The sequence below is a fragment of the Mastigoproctus giganteus genome, chromosome 7, assembly GCF_048544385.1.
Source record: "Mastigoproctus giganteus isolate SK-2022 chromosome 7, ASM4854438v1, whole genome shotgun sequence".
NCBI classification, from domain to species: Eukaryota; Metazoa; Arthropoda; class Arachnida; order Uropygi; family Thelyphonidae; genus Mastigoproctus; species Mastigoproctus giganteus.
The window spans coordinates 206,767,591-206,794,005 of record NC_143581.1 but is presented as its reverse complement, the minus strand read 5'-3'; the positions used below and the strand labels follow the sequence as shown (position 1 = coordinate 206,794,005).

Below are 26,415 nucleotides of genomic sequence, written 5' to 3'. Positions count from 1 at the left end.
AGAAACTGCGTGACACACTTATGTCTGCATAGTACTCCATTCCTGCATTTTGTTCAATCCATGCCTAAATGAATTCAGGCTGTTTTGAAGGCTAAAGGAGGCTCAACACGCTACTAGGTAGGTGTATCTAATAAATTGGCAGCACAGTGCATATCAGATACTATTAGTCACTTCCATATTCAACTTTATATAATCATCAAACCTATGATGCGCACAAAATTTTAAAATTACTGCTAGCAGAAGCCTATGGACACATGTATTTTTTTGTAATAAATCAAACATAAAAAAAATTGAAAAACTAGAATACTTTCACTTCACAAAGCTAAATGCAAAAATAATTACAAGAAGGATTTCAGGGACCAACCCTACCAAGAATTCTCACACATTTTCAGCTAATTATCCCACAAAATTATCCTCCTTCCAAGCTGAGCCTATGCCAAATTTTAATAAAAGTTAGAAAGCATATTAGTGATCATTTTGAACTAGAATGGTAATTGTTCAATGCACATTCAAAAATCAGACCAGGACCTGTGAAATCTAAGCACAACAACTTACAAAATAAGTTGAGTGCACCTGACAGGTTCTGTAATTCTCTGTGAAAATCATAAAATATCACTTCAAAAACAGCTTCGGTAAAACTGCTGCATCTATATTTAGGAACGTAGAGAAAGTTTCAGTTATTAATCTTGAACCAACAAAAAATTGTACAAAACCTTTTCTCGTGAATCACCTGATAGGTCCTGGATGACCACCCATGGGTACTATAACACCTAAGTAATTTTATTTCCAATTACCTGAACAGCAAACGTTCCAATTCCTCCTGATGCTCCAAACACGAGCGCCCTGAAAACAATCCAACAAAGCTTTTATTTTAGATATTTAAGGATTGGAAAATGGAGGGAGTACATATTATACATTAAAGTTGCTAAATTTTTCCTGTAGATGATATTATAAATGCAATTCATAAGGAAATTAAAGTTAGTTTTTACTGTGGTCTAAAATTTTATCATATTCTGCACTATAAAAAACTGTACAGAATGTGGCATTTCAGGTCATCTCTCTGTTCATTTATTAAATATTCCAAATTAAAAGGCACTACTGATGATGGCCCAATAATTGGGTCATTCTCAGTAGTGGCTTGACTTTTTTTTTTTTTTTTTTTTTTTTTCCTGTACAGTTGAGAAGATACCTGTTAATGTTCTTGAATGGCCATAGATATTAATTTTCAAGAAATACATGAGATAAATAGTTGTTCCAAAGAACAGAAGTAGAAGAAATAAATAACATTCACTATTACTGGATGCTAGTAATAGCATGGATGTCCTCTACATGAATTTGTCAAAAGCTTCTACTATTGCATCATGTTTTGTCAATTCTGTAACCATTCACTTAACAAATCTTATGCTGGCCTAGCTAAAAAAATATTTAGGTAGGAGAGTTTGTAATGCAACTATAAATGTAGTTTTCTCTTCCTTTTTCAGACAACTACCAGGTTCCACACAGTTCAACCTTGTTGAAACCCTGTAGTTGTAACTGGGAATACTGTTGTTCAGTATTTACGATATTTACAGTTCAATATTTTCAAATACAGGGGCTTAGAGGGAAACAGGTATTCTGTGTGTTATCAGAAACTTGGTCTAAAACACTGATGGATCCAATATCTTTCTATTACAGAAGATTTAGGAGAAGTCCAGTTGGCCTGCCTCCCTAAAATCCACTCATGCACACCTTCTCGATGGTAAGCCCTGTTACATCATTTGGGTGGCAACAAACATGTAGAGTGGTTCTCTTCAAGACACCTGGTCAGCATCAAGAGGAAAAGGCCAAACCCTCCAGCACAATGAAACAAATTTTATTATTATTATTAATATCCATATGATGCAAGGAAGCCTGAGGCTTATGCTGCACCAGGAAAAAAAAAAAGTTCCCAAGTAACCCTGAGAGAGAGAGAGAGAGAGAGAGAGAGAGAGAGAGAGAGAGAGAGAGTCAATGGCCCTCAGTCCCCAGCGGTTTTCACTCCCCCTCTTACGGCAGCGAGAGGATCAGAGTGGAAGCAGAGGGTGCTAAAAATCTCTAGGTACGACCAGGCTGCCATGCGCGGAAACTGAACTTGGTGTGTTACAATGTAAGATTACTCATCGGTGAAGACGAGATATTAGAGCTGGAAAAGGAATTAGAAAATATGAATTGGAATATGATCAGTTTGGCTGAAAGAAATGAATCACTTATAAGTTTATCAAGTGGAAATCTGCTGTACACTAATAGAAACAGAGAAAGGAGCAAAGGTGGAGTTGGCTTTCTGGTCCATAAAAATATAAAAAACAACATTTTGGAATTCAAAAGTACATCACCAAGGGTGTCAAGACTAATACTCAGGATTTCTAAGAGGCACAAGCTAAAGGCTATAATAATGATGAAGAGGTTGAAGAAATGTACACCAAATTTGAGAGTCTTCTAGATGAGCAGAAAACCCACTACACTATCATTATGGGGAACTTCGATGATAAGGTTGAAAAAAGACAAAATAGCGCAGAAAGGAAATTTTGGAATTGGTGAAAGACTCGTGGAATTTGCAGAATGTTGAGGATTGTCAGTAATGAACACTTTTTTCAAGAAAAGGGTGAACAGAAAGTGGACATGGAAGAGTCCAAACGGATTAACAACTAATGAAATAGACTTCATCCTCACTAACAGAAGATATATCGTGAATGATGTTACCATCCTGAATACAAGTGATCACAGAATGGTAAGATGCACACTTGATATAGATGTAAGAAAAGAAAAGGAAAAAACTGACTCGAGTAAATAATACAAAGGTCTTTGAGATAACAGAAGAGGAGAAAAAGCAGTATGTACTGGAACTTAAGAACAAGTATGAGCTTCTGCAGACTGCTCAGGACCAAGATATTGACGAGGAATATTACAACTTTCTGAAAGTGATAAAGCCCAAGAAACCTACAGGTAAAAATAAATCCAAAGAAGAAAAAATCAGTCAAGAAACACTTGTCATGATGAACCAAAGGCGTCAAATGAAGAGCAAGATAAACACTGACAAGGAGAAAATTTAGTATACTGAGTTATGCAAAGCCATTAGAAAGACACTCAGAGAGGACATAAGAAAATTTAACACAAGAAAAGTAGAACAAGCATTAAGGGAAAACTTAAATCAGCAGCCATGAGCAGTAATACAGAAAGACAAATGATACTGAAACTGAAGAACAGCAATGGTGTACTTACAAATAACATTTATAAGTAGTTATAAATAATATATAAACAGCAATGGTGTACTTATAAATAAAGGAAGAACATGCGTGGAAGAAAATGAAAAATCAGAAAGCCCAGGGGGGAAGACGAAGTTACTGTAGAGTTGTTAAAATTGGGAGGAAGAGACATGACACAAAAACTAGCAAGACACTTCACAAAATTCATTAGAAGAGGTGTGACACCTAAGGAGTGGAATAATGCAATCACAGTTTTGCTGCATAAGAAAGGAGATAAATCAGAAATAGGAAATTATAGACCAATCAGCTTGTTATCCCATATCTACAAGTTGTTCACAAGGGTCATTACTAACAGATTAGAAAGAATACTTGATTAGAATCAAACGAAAGGGCAAGTGGCTTTAGGATAGGATTCTCAACTATGGATCACCTTCACGTAATATCACAGCTAATGGAGAAAGCAAATGAATATAAAACACCATTATATTTAGCATTTAGCATTAGTAGAGGCATTTGATGCAAGAAAGCAAGCTTATGCAGCATCAGCCAAAAAAAAAAAAAAACCCACTGCCACCTCACCCCTCTGTTCGTTCCAAATACCTGTCCAGCTGAGCCTTAAACTTATTTAGGCTATCAACCTCCACCACAAGGGATGGAAGTCTGTTCCACCAACCAACCACCCGCTGGCTAAAGGCAAATTTCCTCGCGTCTATCCTACATCTGTCTTTCCTCAATTTGAATTTATGCCCTCTCAGGTGATTTTTCTGAGCTAGAGGAGGAATCCCATCAGCATTAAGCATGCTTAAACCATTCAAGGCTTTATACACCTCTATCAGATCACCTCGCTGGTGCCTAGTCTCCAGACACTGTAATTTGCAAAACTTAAGCCTTTCTTCGTAAGAGCACCCCTTTGTTCCATTCACTAATCTTGTTGCCCTTCTCTGTACTCGTTCCAGCAGCTCTACATCCTTCTTGAAATGAGGCCTCCAGACCTGTATACAGTACTCTAGGTGTGGCCTGACCATTGCCTTATACAATGGAATAATCACCTCCTTATCCCTGCTGGAAAAATTCCTGTATATCATTGACAATACTCCATGAGCTACTCTTGCAGCCCGTCTACACTGCTCAGAGAACTTCATATCTGCCTGCACAACCACCCCCAAGTCCCTTTCATTCTCTACCACTGTTAGTGTAGTACCACAGAGTTGATACGTTGCTCTGGGGTTGCTGTTTCCCATGTGTAGTACTTTACATTTGTCAATGTTAAACTTCATTTGCCACCTCTCAGCCCATCTGCTCAACCTTTCCAGATCCTGTTGCAGCAGCATAGTGTCAGTAGTGTCCTTGACAACCCTGCCAACCTTTGTATCATCTGCAAACTTGGACATTAAGCTTGATATACCATCATCAATATCATTTATAAATACAGAAAACAATAATGGACCCAGCACTGAGCCCTGAGGGACTCCACTAATAACATTAGTCCACGATGAGCAGTGTCCATTGATTACCACTCTCTGTCTTCTCCCCCTCAACCACCCCTTTATCCATAGCAGCAATTTGCCTCCGATGTCACACTGCTCCAATTTGTGTAGCAGTCTTCCATGTGCAACAGTATCAAAAGCCTTTCTAAGATCCAAGTATATAATGTCAAAGTTATTCCCTGCATCCAGTTCTTTTGTGACTGCATCATAATATCCAATCAAGTTGGTCAGGCAAGACTTCCCCTTAACAAAACCATGCTGTGTCTGAGCTATAACTGAAGTCTTGTCTAAATGATCCTGCAGTGCTTCTTTAACCAGTGCCTCCATTAATTTTCCTGGAACAGAAGTTAAGCTCACAGGTCTATAATTACTTGTGTCAGCCTTTGATCCTCCTTTGTGAATTGGGGTCACATTTGCACATTTCCAGTCTATGGGTACCTCCCCTGAGTCCAAGGAAGCTCTCATAATTATGGCTAAGGGTTTGCTTACTTCCTTTGCTGCTTCCTTTAATATAACTGGATAGATCCCATCCACCCCAGGTGCCTTTCTTGTATTTATCTTCAACAGTTTCTCCTCCACTTTACTCCCAGTTATTTCAAGATTCTCTAGCTTACTGCTAGAGTTGAATACACCTCTGGCATTCCCCTTGCTGAATAACTCCTCATGTGTGAATGTCGATGCAAAATATTCATTTAGTTTGTTAGCTACCTGAGCAGGATCATCAACAGTTGACCCATCAATATCAAGTGGACCAATCTGATTCATCCCCTTCCTTCTAGAGTTTACATAAGTAAAGAACTCTTTGCTGTTTTTCTTTGCATCCCTTGCCAAGGATTTCTCATAATCTGCCTTCGCCTGCCTAACCTCCTTTGTAACCTGGTTGCATATCAACTTGTATCTATCATAGGCTTCTGTGTCATGTGTTAATTTGTAAGTATCCCATGCATTTTTCTTCTCTGCCATATGCCTCATTAGTTCATCTGACATCCATTTTGGCCTAAACCTTGAACAATATTTCTTAGTTGGTATGTAAAGCCTAGTAGCTTCCAAGATAAGTTCTTTGAATGCTTCCCATTTTGAATTTGCTGTTGGTAACATCATCAGTTGGTCCCACTGTATAGAATTTAAATACTGTCTCAGTCCATCGTAGTCACCTTTACGGAAGCAATAACCCTTCCCTTTACCCCTCATGGTAGTTACCTCTTTGAGTAAATCCCACTTCAGCACACTGTGATCACTGCCACCTAGTGGTTCGTTTATCTGCAGATTCTTAATGCATGAAGAATCACTGCTGATAATCAAATCAAGAGTATTACTCCCTCTAGTTGCCTCCCGAACATGCTGATGTAGAAAACAATCATCCAATAAATCCACAAAAGCCCTGCTAGTGTGTCAGTAACCAGCCCCCAAATTCCAGTCAATATCTGGGAAATTAAAATCTCCCATTATAAGACTCTCTGATTTACTGGCCCACTCTATTTCCCTGTACAGTTCCTTATTATACTCATCAGAGTCATTAGGCCTATAGCACACTCCTACTCTCAATTTTGATCTCCCAATGCTTATGTCACACCAAACTGACTCAACACTGCACTGTCCGGCGATGTCGACTGGCTTCACTTCCTTGGATTTTATGTGTTTCTTAACTAATAGCATAACCCCTCCCCCCTTCCTATCCTGTCTATCCTTTCTGTAGACGTTGTACTCCCTAAATTGCAGTTCTGCATCCCTTATATCTGTGTGACACCACATCTCTGATATCCCAACAATATCTGCCTTTGATGTTTTGAGCAATACCTCAAATTCATCAAATTTATTTACTAAACTCCTAGCATTGGTGTACACGCAAGTATACCTGCACCTGTTTCTATTCTTAGCTACCCTAACACAACCCATGTGTTTACTTGTACCGCAATGGCTCCCAGCAGTCTCTGAAATACCATGCATCTTGTTTTCCAGGCTTCTGCTCATTCTAATAGAATTTGTGGATTATGAAAAGGAATTTGACTCCATACAGCAAAGGGCACTGAAAAAACAAGGCACAGATACCCCATATATTATGATTTTGAATAAAATATATGAGAACGCCACTTACTTTATTAGATTAGACAAAGACAGTAGCAAATTTAAAATTGAGAAAGGAGTTCGACAAGGAGACACAAATCTCCGAAGTTGTTTACTGCTGCCCTTGAAGAAGCTTTCAGAAGATTAGACTGGTTGCAGAAAGGAGTCACTGTGAATGGAGAGTACCTAAACCATTTACGATTTGCAGATGACATTGTGGTCATAAGCCACGATCCCAAAGGATTAGAGGAAAATCTTAATCAGTTATGCACGGTTAGTAAGGATTTTGGACTAAAGATGAATATGCTAAAACAAAAGTAATGATGAATAAATATGCCACAGAAAGGGAAATAATGATTGAAGGAGCAGTAATTGAAAAGATGGAGTCATATACTTATCTGGGACAAGTTATTAGCTGTAATAATAATAAATGGCTGGAAGTCAAGAGAAGAATAGATTTTGGATGGATAGCATTCAGGAAATATAGTCACATACTGAAGAGCAATATCCCAGTTTGTCTGAAATGTAAAATAATGAACCAATGTATACTCCCCACCATGACTTATGGAAGTGAAACAACTTTTACTTATGGAAGTGAAACTTGGGCAATCACCAAAAGAATGGATGAGAAGCTGAGAACTACACAGCGAAGAATGGAACAAATTATATTGGGAATCAGACTGTTAGATAAGAAAAGAAACACGTGGATTATAGGCAGTAAACCCAAGTAAAGGACATTCTTTCAAAATTAAAGAACTAAAATTGTCTGGGCAGGACACATAGCTCGAAGACATGATGACAGATGGACTAAGAAAATAACAGAATGGTACCCAAGAGGAGCTAGGAGAAAACCTGGAAGACAACGGCGGAGATGGACAGATGAAATTCATGAGTTTGTGGGTAGTAAATGGATTGCCATTGCACAAAACAGAAGGAACTGGAAAGTTGCTGGAGAGGCCTTCATCCTGCAGTGGATTGAAAATGGCTAATGATGATGATGATGATGATTTTCAAATACTACAATTAAAGTAATCTCTTATACACATGTGTAAGTAATCTACACACACACATGTAAGTGATATAAAACTATATACAGTGATATTTGTAAATATTAATAAATGTAGTTGATTCTCTTCCTTTTCAGACAACTACTGGGGCTCCACACAGTTCAACCTTGTTAGTGGGAATTTCAGTAGTTTCAAATACTGAAACTAAAGAGATTTCGTACACAGATGATATAATGTTATATACAGGACAAATACTAAATCACACATAGTACAGGAATTTCAAAACATATATCTGAAGAGTCCAAAAGTTTCTTACTTTTGAAAATAAAATTTTATTTATAACTTAATTAATAACTTTTATTACTTTTCGTTGCAACTTTTCTTTATAGCTTTTCGGTAACTTTTATTAATAATAAATTTATTAATAATATTTATTAATAACTTCTTTACTAAAGATTTATTTATGTTATTGTTTTTTTTTATTTTATTTATTTATTTTTTTTTTGTTTATGCTCCAGGATGGGAATATAAGGTCAGACAAGTTTACAAGATAGAGATAACACAAATAATGCCATTATTTTGTGAATCACACAGTTTCAAACACACGGTGTAAGTAACTCTTGTAGTAAGTAAATGAGCAAGTTGTGTAATATCATTAACCACTTGTCTGATTTGTCCACATAGGGTCAGGCAGATGAAGCAATCGAAAATTGATTTTCCCATATGTTGTTCATGCTCTGCATCTTTCAATATCTGTTTTGTTTTGAATGCAAGTATTCACTATCATAGCATTATTTGATTTGCCTGTACAATGAGTTGTTTTTTCTGTAATCATAATTTGGTGACTATAATTACGTGGCTCTACTTTGGCTTACTTTCTCTACTTACATATATGTTACATTTCATGTGAATGCATAGGCAAAGATTCCTTTGACTAGTGTTGGGATGTTTGCTTTTGTCATTTTAGAAGGGGAGCATTCGAAAAGTTCATAGCTTAAGCATGAAAGGTTAATTTGAGGAGTCTAGTAACATGCTACTTTTCAACATACAGTCAGTTCTACTATAATGCGATACATGTGTTCCTAAAAATTTCCGCATCATGGTATTTCTCGTATTAAAAACAACAGGGCTTATGGAAAAAATAGGGATAGGGGCAGAGCACTCAAAAAAATGTTCAGTCTGGTAAGAAAAACACAAAAAAAAAAAAGTTAGAAATCCAATAAAATTGCTAACACAGGTTTAATATCATAAATTTCTACTAAATAAATAAATATTACAGTAAATATAGCACTTTACCTTGACAAGCTATGTTTTGCTTGATTGATATTTCTTCACTAACATTTTATTTTCTTTTTTCAATTGTAAAATTTTAAACAGTAAAAAAAAAAAATAAGTAATCAATAACAACTAACACAGGACGCACAAATTGCTCAAATGAGACAAGTTTACAAAGCTTAAAAAATAGAAATGAAGAGTAGATTCTGAAAATTTATTTGTTTTTTATATGATCGAAGATTTCATGGAAGGGGAAACACATTTTACCATAATAACATAAAAATCCACTCAATTCCAGCTATCAGCATTATAGCAAATGCAGTAAGATGAAGTTTACTACCTGTTTATAATTATATTGCACTAACAGAAAAGCCCAATAAACTGGGAACTGCAAATTATTTTTATTGTTTTATGGTAGTGACCTACAGAAATGTGCTCCTCCGCTCATGCTATCCCCGCCTCACGAAATTTCTGTTCGAACAGAAAAATGTGAGCTACTGAAAACACGAGTCCACCTACAACATCACGTGTTACCTTGTGAATACAACGAATCACAAGTGTGTCTCCAACCAATACAACTACAGTAAATGGGAAATATAGCTCTCACACATTTGATGCATTTTAAGCTTCGTAAACTTGTACGTATTGCTGCGCAGGTCGCTATTCAGCTTGGTGCGAGTTTTCATCTGCGAGTAACCTGGTGTTACTCACAGATGAAATTGCACATGAACCAATGCAAAAGCCGCATTATACTGCATTGTTCCCTAATATATCAGTCGCGTTGGAGCAAATTTGCATTGCGAAAATGCACATTATAGCAGAACTGGCTGTAGTTCCTTTTGTAGTCGATACACTTTTGCCACTGATGCTAAAATGCATTTATTCTGCAAAGAAAGTTTTCTCTTGGGCCTCCAGGACTGCAACCACTGCTGCAAGGATATCAGTGGGAAAATGGATATCAGCCAGGTATTTTTTCAAATTAGGAAATACTTCAAAGTCTGATGACCCTGGATCTGATGAATATGGGAGATGGTCTAAGATTTCAAAGCTGCACTCATGCAGTGCAGCCATGGCAATCACAGATTTGTGAGCAGGCATGTTGTTCTTCTGAAACAAGACTTCTTTGCTGAGTTTTCCTTGGTGCTTGCCTTTGATGTTTTTGTGCAAACACCTCATAAGGTCCAAATAATATGCCCCATGACTGTCTAGCCTTTCTGAAGGTAATCTACTAGCAACACTCCATTAACATTCCAAAAAACTAATGCCATCACCTTGCCAACAGAAAGAACTGACTTGGCTTTCTTTGGAGAAGAGCTGTATTTATGCTGTTTGGACTGTTCCTTTGTCTCTGTCTGAAAATAATGAATCCATGATCACAAACCTTGCAAGGCAATTTGCTAGATCTGTTTGAAAATGATGGAAATGTTCACTTGACTTTGATAACTCTTGTGCATTTTTGATTTGCTGTCAACAACTTTGGGTCCCCCCCCATGCTGACAACTTTTCATAGCAAGAAGCTCTGTTATTGTGTTACACACATTCAGAGGAAATGCCTAAGACAATGTACCGAACTGCATTCATCGATTGCTCATCACCAGATCGTGCACACTCTCTGGGTTATCTTTCAGGATTTCTCTCCCTCATTTAAATTCTGCTGCCCACTTCTCAACCATGGAATGGGAAGGGATATTTTCCCCCAATGCTATAAACATATCCTCATGAATTGCCTTTGGCATTAGTCCCTTTTTTTTTCCCCCAAACACTAGATAACCAAACAGTGACTGATCTTGTCCATTTTTCCTCATTCACATAACTTTGTTGATTTCAGAACCCGTAATTAAAAAATGACATCATTGAAACTGCATGAAACTTGATAGGTTACTAATTGCAGTTATGCATTCATTAAATACAGAAATTGTTAACACTGTACCACTGTCCTTTTATACTCAAACCACAAACTTTTCAAACACCTCTCAAAAATAACATGTTTCAGCCTTTCTTCTCAGAGTAGGTATAATTATTTTTATATTACATTCATTTTCATAATGTAATATGAAATATTCTTTTCAGCATAAAATTCATTAATCATCAGGTGTATCATTTGTGCTCATATCCTTTCATTATTACAATTAGAGAATCTGTTAGGACTTACCATTATTATTTTCTGGTTAATAATCAGCGGCATAGTCAGACATCCAATTTGCAATAGGGAGAATATACATTTAAGGGGAAACCAATTGAAAAAGCCAAGAGAAAACATCTCTTCCATCGTTTTCTTCACTCCACACTCAACCCATTCCTTTTCTATCTTCCCCTCACTTCCCAACCCTCACCTACTCGTCAACCCATTCTTTCATTTCTCATAGTTTCTCCTCTTATTGTGGTATTTTCACATCTGCCGTTTTGGCCTTTTTTTTTTTTTTCTCTCACCCAACTTACCTTTTGTCCCTCCACACAACACTATATTACATTACACTGAATATTTTAGATCAATTTTGTATCCATGTACAGTTCTAAGACATTCTAATACAACTTGCTACTAATCTTTCAAACTTACTACTTGTGAATAAGATAATATTAATTTTCATATTAGCATATGAAAATTAATATTATCTTATTTACAAGTTATATAGCACCCTCTGATGCTTGAATTTAGAATATGGCTGCATCAAGGATTCAAATGCATCAAAGCACAGAAAATTTCTCAGCAACATCGTAACTATAAGTGTGATATCAGCCACTACAGAAAATACCACCAATTTCCTAACTACTAATGATATTGCATCTTCTACCAAGAGCTCTACTATCATCACTAGTAATTATTAGTAATTATCACATCACTTCTTTCTTTGCAATTCTTTTTTGAAACTTCTGGTTGCTTCAAAGGATGAAAGACATGCTTTTTTGGCAGTGAAAATAGCTCCACACAAAAGCCATCACAGGTTGCTATATTACTCAGGCCACATCACAGATCACTTACAACAACTTTTGTTATGTATGTAATAAAATATAGTTATGCATGTAATAAAAAACATAAGAAGGGATACTAATGACCTATGTCTATTTTTTCAATGCTCCTCATGACAGCAAACAGACAAAAATTATTCAAATCAGAATTAAACCTTATTTTAGTTTTTCTTTAACTAAAAATTTACTTACCTTCTTCCTCGTGTTGTGTTTTCACTAAGACCCCCAATAAGGCATAATGCTGACCACACAGTCGAAGCAACATATGGTAAAGATGCTGCTTCAGTATGAGATAATGTTGCTGGCTTTACAGATATCTTTAAAATACAGAAACTCATTTGTAAATAATGAATTAATAACATTATTAAAATATACATAAAAGACTTAATTTATATGGATTATCTCATTTAATAGACATTTATGTATTTTGCAAGAAATGAATAACATAAAAAATACTCACAGCATCTTCACTGGCCAAAACATATTCAGCATGAGATCCTTGCCTTTGAAGTCCTGTCACACCCCACACCTTATAAAAATTAATTACTAAATATTAGTTATCAATTAATGACTTCTAATTAAGGCACATCAGTTCTTATTTAGTTATCCAGACTACAGAGTAGCTCTTTAGTCAGAAAAATGCTCAATAGGAATCCCAACTCTAAATTTAAATCTAAGAGGAAAAACCAACAAAACTATTTTTTATGTGAGTTCTTATTTGTTAGTGTGTACTTTCATAGACAGAATTCTATTATATTTATTTTGGGACTAAGAAAGCAAAAAAAATTACAACCATAAAATTATTTGAAACTTTGTTTTTAACTGTTTAGAATATTACAATTAATATTCTGAAAGATTCAGCTATAGTGCTGCAAATATAAAAAATAACTATTCCATGCTTTGACATGGAAGGACACAAATGATGAATAAGAAATAATGCATAGGAGAGGTTGTTGTTATTTGGTTTTTAGGAGCATTAGCAACTAAGGCCATATTGCTCCGGGATATGCGGTGGTCATTCCCTGACCTTTCCGCATCCTCCATATTTGGTGGTGACGGGCTCGAACCCCGGTCTAATCAAGAAGCGTGTGCTAACGCACCGCTGCTCCTTCCCACCTGGCTACGGAGGCGCCGCGCATAGGAGAGGATACAAAGCTAAAATAAAAAACAAAAGGCAGTTAAAAATAAAGGAAATATAACATGTATCCAGAGAATTACTCACATTCCTATTTATTCCTTGATATGCATCTTATTTATGTACTGATTAAAATATGAGGGACACTTAAAATGTTATTTTCTGAATTTGGATGCCCAAAATTGCACAAAATGCACTTATTTCATTCTTACTTGAAAATTATTAAGAATGCCAAATAAAAGTGTGATGGTTACTTTAAAATATACAGAACTCATATACAGAAATAAATGGATTAATACCATTCATTTAAACATACATACAGGATTTAATTTATTTGGATTATCTCATTTAATAGACATTTAAGTGTTCTGTAAGAAATAAATAAGATAAAAAACATTTGAAGTGCTGCAGATGTGCAATATGATGTGACCATAATTCTTGAATTGTGGTCACATCTGTAGCATTTCAAAAACCAGCAACTGCACAATGTCCAGGCGAATAGAAACAACTAGAAGTTAGATCAGATCAAGAAGATAAGTGAATCAATTTATAGAAAAAAACATTCTTAAAATAACATAAAATTTAAGACAGTAATTTTGTGAGTCATATCTCCATAAGAACTCCATCATTACTCCAAAAAATAGTGACCGTGATTCTTGGTAACTGTTGAACTTTGAAAATTTTTTGGACAGTACTAATATTACTACTAGTAGTAGTATTGTAGTATTTGCCTCACCTTTTCCAGGAAAGGAGCACCCAGGAGTTCTCATATCCCAAGTCCAGGCCTCCTACTGTGCAGCAGTTCAGCCATAAGAGAAGTCAGCAGAAAGCGTGAGGTCCCTGTGAGGACAACCATAAAATTACAGGCTGATTTTTCAAGTTCAAGTCCTGGTTTACTGGTGGACAGAGCCAGCAGTGAACTTGGAATTCACAGTGACCTGACAACGTGTTATCCTTAAGGAAGATGGCACATCATCACGCTACAGGAATGTTGGAGAGCTTCACTCCTTGAATGAGGCTTGGGTGGAAGGAAATGACACGCTGAAAAACATCCTTACTTCTCCTCCATTTGGACGTTATCCAACATGTCCCTTCCTGCCATTAATATGAGACAGATATGACTCCAAGTGCAATTCATGCTTTTTTTAAGCTGTTTCTTCATTCGCATAGTCTTATGCTGACTAAAAATCAAATATGTTAAAGCCAAGGCTGTGGCTTCCAATGTAAGTTTATCATTTTGCTCATAGATTAATTTTTCTCATTTCTGCTTACAATTTAGGGTTATCAGAGATGCATCTTTAATTTCTCTAATGAGTTAATGTTATTTCAATTCCATTTTTTATTTTCATTATTCTTTTATCTTCCTTCTTTAATCTCCATAATTTTTTTCAAAATATTAATATGCATTGACAAGGTAAGTTTAGCTCTCTCAAGTTTTAACTGTAACCTTTTATTATTTTATCTAACACAATGCCGATAACAGGAAATTCAATCTCGTGTGTCTGACTGAAAACCATGAAATATAAACCAAATGTATTAATGCTAACCACTCAAAGTCTGCTCCCACCCCAGAACACCATTAAAAATCTATACAATATTTAAAATGAAATTTAGAACTCCATTACATATTTATTCTATTAATATTTGTAGAAGAATAAGAGAAATTTACCTCAATGTAATACGTATAACATTTCGAGGAAGGAAATCGTTTTTCAAAATTTACAGTAAACTTTTTAAATTAATTTTATTTTTTAATTGTTTTTTGAATTTTTAATTGATTTTTTATTGTAATCATTTTACATTGATCTTTTATTCATCTTAATTTCTGGAGCGTATCATACGGATGTGTTCTACATAATTAGTTTGATATATGATTTTACTGGTATATGACATTAGCAGTATATAATATAAGCAGCAATGGTTATTATGCACCAAGACAAGGTAAAAATAGATTCTTGGTAACTTTTAAGGAGGTTAAGGATATGTTTAAATAAAAGGTGGTATATACATTCTAAAAATGTATGCTTTATTTTATATATATGTATATACAGCAGGCCCCCGTTATAACGCGGTTCGCTTTACACTGATTCGCTATAACACTGTTCTTATATTATAACCCGTATCTGACTATAACGCTGTCACAGATTACTATAACGCTCTTTTACAGATTGCATTTTTGGCAAATTTAACGAAATCATTTCATTTGATGGAGTCAATAGTTTGAAAATGAATAGCAAAACAGCATTAAAACGTTTCCCATGCCGACTTGAGAAATTTTCCCACGATCAGTGAAATTTTCTTGCACGCTAATTTAATTGCAGTACAGTGACTTGTTATGTAGTTCCAAGATCAACATTTTAAAAAATAATCAAGTATATTGCTTATAATATTTGCGTTGTAACATTGTATCGTAATTAATGCAACCAACGCAGTTACATTTTCAAAGAGTTAATAATGGCCGATAAGAATGAAAAAGCAACAACGTCTGGACACAGTACGAAGACTATAAATGCAAGAAAAAGACTGAATTTGAAAATTAAAAATTGAACGTTTTGGAGCAAATCAAGTACGGTCAACGACAAGTGGATGTGTGCCATAATTTAGGACTTGCAAGTTTAACTGTAAGGACAATTATATTTGTAGTCTTCTCTGCATTGAGTTGCGAATCCTCTCAGGCATTCCTGGATCATTTCCGATTTGCTGAAAGGCTATAGATGAAGCAGGACTTTTGTGGAAACAAATGCCTAAAAGAAGTTTCATATTAAAAGAATTAAAAAACATGCCACGTTTCAAAGCGGCGAAGGATCGGGTGACTTTATTGTTGGGTAGTAACGCTGCGGGGGATTTAAAATTAATATCCCTTTTAGTTTATTTGGAAGAGGGCCAAAGTTCAACCCAAAATATCGACACATTTTTCATTTTCATCAATTAAATTAAATCAATTAAATTCATGATTTTAATTGGAATTTTAAGTTTAATTTTGATACGCAAGTAGTTACCACATAATTATATACTTATGTAATGCAGAATATTTTATATGTACAAATATTTGAATATTAAATATTTTGACCGACATTTGTGCATCTTTTCACTACCGTTTATTATTGATTAGGAAATATCCTATGGCACCGACCGCAACTTACAAATAATATATGTTACCTTATGGAAAAGTGGTGCTCGCTTAGCGTGGATTCACTTAGCGCTTTGTTTTTCCGGAACTAATTATCAGCATTAAGCGGGGGTCACCTGTAAATTAATAAGTTGTAAAAATGTAAAAACAGCTGACACACTGTCATTGTCAGATAAAATCTGACTGAGTGTATAAGACTCAGTCAGATGGTTAAAAGTGGTAAAATGCATATATTTAAAATCTGGGCACTCAATTAAAATATGTCTCAGAGATAAAACATAGGAGGGTGTTTGTTATAGCTGGTTTGATAAACCAGCTATAACAAATAAGTTATGGCTGGTTTATCTAAACAACACATTGCACACATAAGCACATATGCACACTTACCTCATCACCAGGCTTTATATTTTTAACTGCTCTTCCAGTGTCCATTACCACACCAGAAAAATCTCTGCCTAAAATCAGTGGAAATTCAGTGTAATCATTAGGAAATGTACAGACTGCCCTCATAACATTAATAATTGAAGACCCATAACCTTCTGCAAAAAAATAAATAAACATATATTATATATATATGTAAGTACATGTGCACGTATATATAATAACATCAATATATACAGATATATATGTACAATACTGGATGAGCATAATAAAGCAATAAATAAAATTAAGGAAATGAAAAATAAAGAATTTAGAAAAAAGTTTATGATATTACTAATTTCAACAAGGAATGACTACTAAACACACATGACTATCATTACATGTGACTATGCTTAAATTCTTTGTGGATCAAATGGCTAAGATAATCAAAGAGTCACCCCTATATTGTACAAAAAACAACCAGTTATAGGAGTTCAGATGGAAAAAGGAAAGCAATTTAAAAATCACTTATCACAGTCAGGGCTCTCAGCTTAGAATGGAAAGGAAACCAGTAACTATGGAAGGAAATATAATGCTGCTATGTGTTGCTTTAAAACTGATTAACTCATGCATAAGTAACGAATTAACCAGATTTTATTGTTAAATCATATAATTTAATATAATATGTAGGATGGCACAATAATCTGTACAAAAGATATAACTATATTACATATTTTTATAATGATATGCACAAAAAAACTATATTACATAATTTTTCAGTATGCATTCATAAAACACATTATTTTCAGAGTATGAATTTTTAGGATCCGTATCACATTATTGCTTACTAAATTATTAGCAGGGTAGAAGGGATAATTTTTAGATAATATATCAGGGTATATGCCAATTATCATGTGGTTGCATAATCATGCAGAGAAATGAGATAAAGTAAAATAAAATAATTAGGTCTCAAAATTAGACCTTTTTCTTTTGACATAATTATAAAATTTAAATAATATGAAATAAAGTGTAATAGAATTTATTTTGTTTTAGCATTTTTATAAGATCATCAAGAGCAAGCACTAGAGAATTGTTTTTGGTATATGCATTAGCTATTTTAATGTCCTGGTTAATTAAAGTATTGCAAAAATTTTAACTGATATACAAGTAATGTCTGAAATCCAGCTAGAAATTTTGAAATAAAGCACTTGTTCTCTGTGCAGAACTGTTGGATGGCAAACTGGGTTCTAAGAGCTTGCTTCACTATATACACTTAACATATGAATGAGCAGATTCATAAGTTGTTCTCTGTCCTTGGTTTGGCCTAAAAATGTCATTGGTGTACTTTTGAAATGAACATACACTGATTTTACTTGAAGAAAAAATAATAATAACACAGAGGTAATGTGAAGGGATATAACACAAACAGCCCTTACAACCAGCTGCTATACAGCTAAATGCATGTACTGAACGGCAAACATCACATAAAACAGTTATGCTTTGATTTTACCCCTCAAATAAAATTGGTTTACATTCAAAAGTACTGATAATGTGCTTAGACCAAACTGAGGATGGAAAACAACTTTCCCACTAGGAAAAAAGCAGCTGATTATGTAAAATTTTAATTTGTAAATCATTATATCTAAACAGGAATACTTAGTCCAATTTTAACATGAAATTTAAAAATTTCACCTGAAATAACAAAAAAGGTTGTGACGAGTCTAAACCAAAAATTAAATAAAATAGACCGTGGTGCCTCTTAATTGAAGCATTCTGTATATGTATATATAATTGCAAACATGCAATTATATATACTTTTATGTATATATAATACTGCCTTATCCTTTTATTTTTTTCACCTTGCATAGAAAAATGCTATTATGTTATATCTTGTATCAGAAAGTATCGCCTTTTTTTTGAGAGGTGCTCTAGGCATTGCACAAATTTCAAACTAATAACACTGCTGGGGTTTGTTTAAAGAATGAGAACAACTGCTATGATAGCCTATTTCTGGACTCACTGATCACTCTTCAGCTACCTAGTGATATCTAGTGACAATTCCTAAGTAAAACAATGAAAAAAAAATTGTCCGATGTGAGCTATCACAGGGTATACAAAAGAATATACTTCATGATATCATAAAATAGCTGAAGTTATTTATTAATATTAAGTAGGCCAAACAGCATTAGCTATTTTATAATTTATTTTGATCTCTCTCTCTCTCTCTCTCTACTTATTCCTCTAAAATGATTAATTAATTGTTTATAATTAAGTATGTAAAAGATTATCAAATAAATATCATTTGAAAAATGATTACCTAGCATTCTTATATCAATTGGATTAACACTTGTTGCATACACCTGAATAAGAACATCATTTGGATGTGAAATCACAGGAATATCAACTGTTGCCAAATACAGCTCTTCTGGTCCTCCAAACTTCTGTATCTGCCATGCTTTCATATTTCTTTGAACATACTGACTCATAAGTCTATGATTATTATGAAAACACTTCATAAATTTTGGAAGTACTGTACTCATAAATAACTTCATTCCTAAAAAAAAATTATATATCATTATTCAATTGCCCAAAAGTTAAATAATTTGAAATTTCCATATGTTCACAAAACCATACTGGGGAAGCCAGCTGACAAGACTTAATTTACAATGAGTGACAATCATCTATACATTATAAAAATACACTGCTCCCTAGCTTTAAATTTTAATTAAGCATTTCTTAATGCTTAACTAAAATGTACATTTCTTTTACCATAATAGCAGCCTAAGATTGTACTGTAGCATTACAAGAATATAACAGAAATCAGTTTTGATAATTTTAGCATTACCCCAGGCCAGGGACTCACATCTGGTGAATATGGGCTTGGTGCAGCTAAACCTCAGACTTCCTTGTACCATATGGCTAGTAATAATAATAATAATAATAATTAATCCAAGGTCACCCCTTACAAAAAAAATGTTTCACCTATGTAATAACTTCATAGGTGTCAAAACAAAAATGTCAATTAAGTTTTTTATTTCATTAAAAGCTGTTTAAACATAAGTTTAAAAAATATGAAACCTTTTTTTAATTGACTGTATAATTTTTTACAGATTTAAAATATTCATTATGGTAATTGTTTTTCAGAAATGATGACAAGAAAGAAAACTTATAATGCATCAACCAAAAGAAAAAAAAAAAAAAAAACTTCCCACATCACTTGTCCATCCCCTCCAATAATTTTGCTATTTGGAACAAATTTCAATCTGTTGTTGTGGAAGTGGGTAGCTTGAATAAATTAAAGAAACAACTAGCAAAATTATTGGAGGGGATGGACAAGTGATGTGGGAAGTTTTATTTTTTTTTTCTTTTGGTTGATGCATTATAAGTTTTCTTTCTTGTCATCATTTCTGAAAAACAATTACCACAATGAATATTTTAAATCTGTAAAAAATTATACAGTTTCAATTAAAAAAGGGTTTCATATTTTTTAAACTTATGTTTAAACAGGGCGTGTTACTACTCTGTGCCTGCAACTAACCTTCCTCAAATTGAGGAAGATTAAGGCAATCTGAGACCTGACAACTTCGGCATCTCAATACAGGGGTTGGCTGCAATAGGGAGAGTATGATAAATTTTGCGTGTGAGATCAACATTATGTCACCCGCGCTGGTTATAAATGTATTTTTCGGAAGTCACTTTTCTCCGTCCTGCCGCTAAAATATCAAAAGTCGATACCTATGCAGGCCATATTTTCAAACCTAACTTATTATAAGGAATAGTTACAAAGTCAAACTGCGATAAACTAATTTAAACGTTAAGTTCATATTTCTTCTCGTTTTATCTAACTAAATCGTACACAATTAAATTTATATACCGGCTTGTAGGGCATAAATTCTTCAATTTCAATCACAGTAGAACGGGAAAGTTTAAATTGGTAAACGCAAAGCAGTTTTTTTATGTATTTATATTTGACTATTTTGTGAGTAGTTGCGCTGATATTCGTTCTTGCCCATTACACATCGCCAGAAAATACACAATACCCATTGTTAACTTTTCTGCGGGCATACCGGCTGAAATACAAGAATTATTATTTCGAAATTATTATGGCCAGTAACCGCAACTTATTTAACAAGAAATATCACTCGTTGCACAGAGTATATTACTCTGTCTCCTTGCCACTATATCATTACTCTGAATTCATACCAGGTAATCAGTGTTACCAACTCCTCCACATTCCAACTAAAATAATGCTGTTTATTTATAAATAGTATTATTTTAGAAAGCAGTTGCTCAAGCCACGGAGTAGTAAGATACTATTCATGGTCTTTATACCTTTATATTATTATTATTAGCCATATGGTGCAAGGAAGCCTGAAGCTTATGCTGTACCAGCCAAAAAAAAAAAAAAAAAAAAAATCCGCATTGCCCTGAGAGAGAGAGAGAGAGAATCAGAAGTAGAAGGGAATATCATAAGAGTCTTTATCTCATAAGGGTTTATTACGAAAAAAAGCCATTAATGCATAAATAATAAGTACTTAGCTTATTACTGTTCCTGATTAAAACAGTATTATGTAGATTTGATTAGGAACGCTCTGAAGCGTAACTGGATGTAAAGATATACGAAATATAATTTATTTCTCAATTTTCCTCAATTTGTTACATTTAGAGAGAGAGAGAGAGAAAAGAGGCTAATTTTTCTGCATTCTGTCATAAAGGGCCAACAGGGCCTTTAGCATTCATAACCAGAATGTTTTGTTGTTGTTATTTGGTGTTTTAGGAGCATTAGCAACTAAGGCCATATTGCTCCGGGATATGCGGTGGTCATTCCCTGACCTTTCCGTAACTTCCGTATTTGGTGGTGACGGGCTCGAACCCCGGTCTAATCAAGGAGCGTGTGCTACGCACTGCTGCTCCTTCCCACCTGGCTACGGAGGCGCGTAACCAGAATGAAGTTCTTTTACATTTCCAAACATCGCGATTTCTTTAGTGCAGAATAGATGTGCAGAATTATCATTCAGCCAAAGAGTAATCAATTGTTAGAATAAATTTCCACTTAATGTTGTAGATTAACCCCAGGGTCTCACATCTGTGAGTATGGGCTTGGCACACCCAGGGTCCTCAGCTGGATATCATCATTCTTCTCTTTCTTGATGATTCCCTTCTTCTCTCTCTCTCTCTCTCTCTCTCTCTCTCTCTCTGGGTAACTCAATTTTTTTTTTTTTTTATTGGCTGGTGCAGCATAAGCCTCAGGCTTCCTTGCACCATATGGCTAATAATAATAATGATTATTATTATTATTATTAGCCTGAGGCTTATGCTGCACCAGCCAAAAAAAAAAAAAATTGAGTTACCTGAGAGAGAGAGAGAAAGTAGAAGGAAATCACCAAGAAAGAGAACAATGATGATATCCATTTCAGAACCCTGGGTGTGCCAAGTCCATACTCACCAGATGTGAGCCCCTAGATTACCAGCCTAATGGACCCGGGTTCGAATCCCGCATTGGTGGAAGCGAACGCGCCTCTATTACGCTGTGAGATATAATAATAATATTAAATCATAGAAAAAAAAAAAACATCACAAAAGTTACCCCATTGAACTTACATTCCCCAAGGTCGGAGTGCCGGTTGAGGCGCCATCTGGTGTCACTCGCGAGAACTAATAAATAAATAAATAAACCACTGGACATAAGCCGAAGTTAAACAAATTCACCTCCATAGATGAATGATATCGCAGATAAATATTATTCAGACTGCATCGAGTGTGGCGCAGTATAAAATCATTCGCATTCAGGTCTTAGGCAGAGGGGTCGGTTCGAAAAGTTTGAGACAATCTCCCGAGCAAGACAGTGGCAAGTAGTGCTGTCCCCCGTAAGGCTACCACAAGAAAAGGGCAAGACCATCCAGTCCACCAACTGGAAGTGTTTCCTGCGCTGGTGACCACCCAGGAAGGAAGAAAACGCCAACGCATGAAGTGGAGCATTGAAATGAATACATACATCATGGGAGCATACTAGGAAATAACCAGGCTAGAGACCGATATGACAATGTACAGATCGCGACTACATACCAAGTGGTTAGAACGATACTCGGATATTGAGGTCACTGAAAAGGGATTAGCAGACCAGAGAAGGACCATCGTCACGAAGGACCTAATAGCTCTTGCCATCTTGCAAAAAATCAAACAGGATGTCAGCGATCTGCTACGAATGAGCCCAAAGAATGTGGTCAATATGGAACCGGAGGAGGAACAACAAGAAGAAATACAACCCAGAGTAATGAAGTGGAAAGAGACGAAGTCGTGCTATCCAGAATACAAGACGAGTGGAAGAAGGCCCTAACAGAATTCGAAGGAATGGACCCCACAAGAACCAACGTGATACCTAAGCAGAGGCCAAGTAAAATCCTGTGGAGAGTAACAGAGCACCTCAATCGGCAAATAATGCCACATTACCTTGACAACAATGGTGCAACGCTGGAGGCTATCCACACAGCCGTATACTGTGCTGCCATAGCAGCCACTAGGATTAATGGAAAGGAAACGAGAGACCAACAGCAAAAGAACCGAAAACAGAAGGAACCGCCATCTTGGGAAGGAAGACTTCAGCACAAAATAGAAGAATTAAGATAGGTCAGTTGATCCAGTACCAACAGGGTAATAGAAGTAAGAAATTGATTGGAAAAGTGAAGAGCATCCTCAAGAGAGACCGCGTCCACAGCAGACCAGAAATCAGAGAATAGGAGAATATTTAGACGCACTGAAGCAGAACCTCATCGCACTCAGCAAGAGACTACCTCGATATAAAGAGATCTCCCGTAGGAAAATAAACAACCGAATCTTCGATGAGGACCAAAGAGTCTTCTACAGAAAACTGGGTGAAGATGAGAAAGCAAAGAACGGACCACCCAAGAAGAAGACGATCGAAGAGTTCTGGGGAATATCTGGAGCAGTGAAGTAAAACATAACAGCAGAACACAATGGATAGAAGTAGAACGGAAGTAAACCACGGACATACAAGAGATGAGAGAGTGGGAGATTCGAGAAGAAGAAGTAAAACAGTCAATCAGGAACACCCACAACTGGCGAACCCCAGAAATTGATAACGTCCACAACAACTGGTATAAGAAGCTCGCCTGCACACATAAGCACCAGCAGAGCAGTTCACTGGAATCGTAAGGCACCCTGAGGCAATCCCCTAGTTTCTAACTGAAGGAGTCACATATCTGAAGCCTAAAGATGAAGATACAAGAAACACGACGAAACACAGGCCAATCACATGGCTCCCAACGATGTACAAGATCCTGACCAGCTGCATTACTAAGAAGATATCAGACCACTTACAGTGTAAGAACTTAATGGCCGAACAGAAGAAAGGATGCAAGCGGAGGAGCAAAGGATGCAAGCGGAGGAGCAATTAACCATAGAATCCGCAGTTACGGAGGAAGCCTTCAAGAAGCACCGCAACCTATACACGGCCTACATCGATTACCGCAAGGTCTTTCTTCGTATCTCAAATCTGGCTAATAGAGACCCTGAAGGTCTCTATTAGCAAGGTCATTTCAATAGTGACAAACTTCCTAGGAGCAACAATGGCGAAATGGAGTTCCACCATTAAGGTCGAGAACATCACAACCAGGATAATCCCCATTAGAAGAGGAATCTTTCAGGTAGATGCTCTGAGCCCACTATGGTTCTGTCTAGCACTCAACCCGCTATCCACCATGCTCAACGGCAGCAACTATCGATATAACCTCAAAGAAGGAAGGAAGAACCTATACATCCTCACCCAACTGATGTACATGGATGACATCAAGCTCTACGCGGCAACCGAGAAGCAACTCCAGCAACTACTCCGGATCACTGAAGAATTCAGCAAGGACATCAGGATGGAATTTGTTCTAGAAAAATGCAATACCCACACACTGCACCAGGGAAAATTAGTTGACCGAAACTACCAGCTGCTAAATGGTAAAGAGATCGAAGCTATGACAGAAGGAGGTACCTATAAATACCTAGGGATGATGTAGGCTCAGCAGTTGGATCACAAAGAAATCAAGAAGTGCTTGACCGATAAATGTCATCAGAGACTCAGAAGCCTGCTGAAAGCAAAATTGAACACAGGGAACACAGTTAAAGACATAAACACATATGCAGCTCCACTAATAACATACACATTCGGGGTCATAGATTGGACTAACACCGAGCTAGAAGACATCATATGAAAGACAAGGACAATGATGACCATGAGTCGCCAACACCAGCCGAAGTCAGCAGTGGAGAGAATAACAATAAACGGAAGGGGCCTGATAGACCTGACAGAACAACAGAAAACAGCGATAGTTAACCTGAAAGATTACTTCGAGAACAACACAGCACTACTCAACTAGGCCATAAGGAAGATAGATAAATGGTATACCCACTCAACCTAAGCAAGGAAACCCCTCCCGCCCAAACGGTACAAGAAACGAAGATAAAAAGATGGGCAAAGAAGACACTCCATGGCAGACACTACAATGACCTCCATCAAGATCACATCGATAACATTGCTTCTAATGCATGGCTGACAAGCGGGACGCTCTTTCTCGAGACTGAACGATTCATACTGGTCATCCAAGACCAGGTAATCAACAGCAGAAACTATAGAAAATACATCGCAAAGGAGCTCGGAATGTCAGATGACACATGTCGACGATGCCACCTGGTCTCAGAAACGATGCAACACATCACCGCAGGGTGCAAGGTGATCACCCAGACTGAGTACACTCATAGACACGACCAGGTAGCCAGGATAATATATCAGAAGCTAGCGAGAAAATACCAGTTGACCAAAGAAAGTGTACCATACTACAAGTACGAACCCCAGGCAGTACTAGAGACCCGAACCCACAAACTGTACTGGGTCCGCGCCATAATAACGGTTAAGACCATCCAGCACAACAGACTGGACATAACCCTTGTGGACAAGATGGAAAAGGATACCTACCTGATTGACATAGTGGTGCCCAACACTAGCAATGTTCAGAAAAACCATGAGAAAAGAATTAGGAAGTAGACGAACACATCAGGTCAAGGAGATGTGGCATATGCAAGAAGTATCGACCATCCCAATCATCGTGTCAACCACCGGTATGGTGCCAAAGACTCTACATAGTAGCCTAGCGGCAATAGGTCTCCCAGAGAACACCTACAAGGAACTCCAGAAAGTCGCAATCCTGAACACTTCTATAATAGTCAGAGAGTTCCTCGACCAACAGTAACAACAACCACTCTGTGTACTTGGTAGCAATACCCGTCACGAGGTGGAACCCCCAATCAGGGAGAAATAATAATAATAATAATAATAATAATAATAATAATAATGTGGCGCAGGATAAAGTCACTCGCGTTCAGGACTTAGGCAGAGGGGTCGGTTCGAAAAATCAGAGACGATCTCCCGAGGAAGAGAGTGGAACGAGTGGCGCTGTCACCCGTATGGCTACCACAAGAGAAGGGCTAGACCATCCAGCCTCACAAACTAGAAGTATTTCCGGCTTAACTGCCCACCCAGGAGGGAAGAAAACGCAACGCATGAAGTGGAGCATCGAAATGAATACGTACATCATGCAAGCATAGTACGAAATAACGAAGCTGGAGACCGATATGACAACTTACAGGGCGAGACTACATATCAAGTGGCTGAAACGATTCCCGGATATTCAGGTCATCGAACAGCGAATAGCGGACCAAAGAAGAACCGTCGTCACGAAGAACCTGATAGCTCCTGCAATCTTGG

General features: G+C 36.4%; 1 protein-coding gene across 2 annotated transcripts in view; it reads right to left on the bottom strand.

The window, feature by feature from the left end:
- Nucleotides 1-20,822, bottom strand: part of LOC150083617 (NAD(P)H oxidoreductase RTN4IP1, mitochondrial-like) — an 81,597-nt gene extending 60,775 nt beyond the window's left edge. Inside the window, exons 1-6 of one of the 2 annotated variants that reach the window (XM_090377386.1) lie at nt 20,521-20,822; nt 18,964-19,200; nt 16,674-16,825; nt 12,482-12,550; nt 12,214-12,338; nt 795-843 (exon numbers count right to left, since the gene is read on the bottom strand). In XM_090377386.1, the coding sequence (XP_090233512.1) occupies nt 795-843; nt 12,214-12,338; nt 12,482-12,550; nt 16,674-16,825; nt 18,964-19,198 (630 nt within the window). In that variant the 5' untranslated portion in view covers nt 19,199-19,200; nt 20,521-20,822. Of the gene's footprint in view, nt 1-794; nt 844-12,213; nt 12,339-12,481; nt 12,551-16,673; nt 16,826-18,963; nt 19,201-19,491; nt 19,533-20,520 lie in introns of those variants that run through there. The other variant, XM_090377387.1, reaches the window with a different exon arrangement.
- Between the last annotated feature and the right edge of the window lie 5,593 nt (nt 20,823-26,415).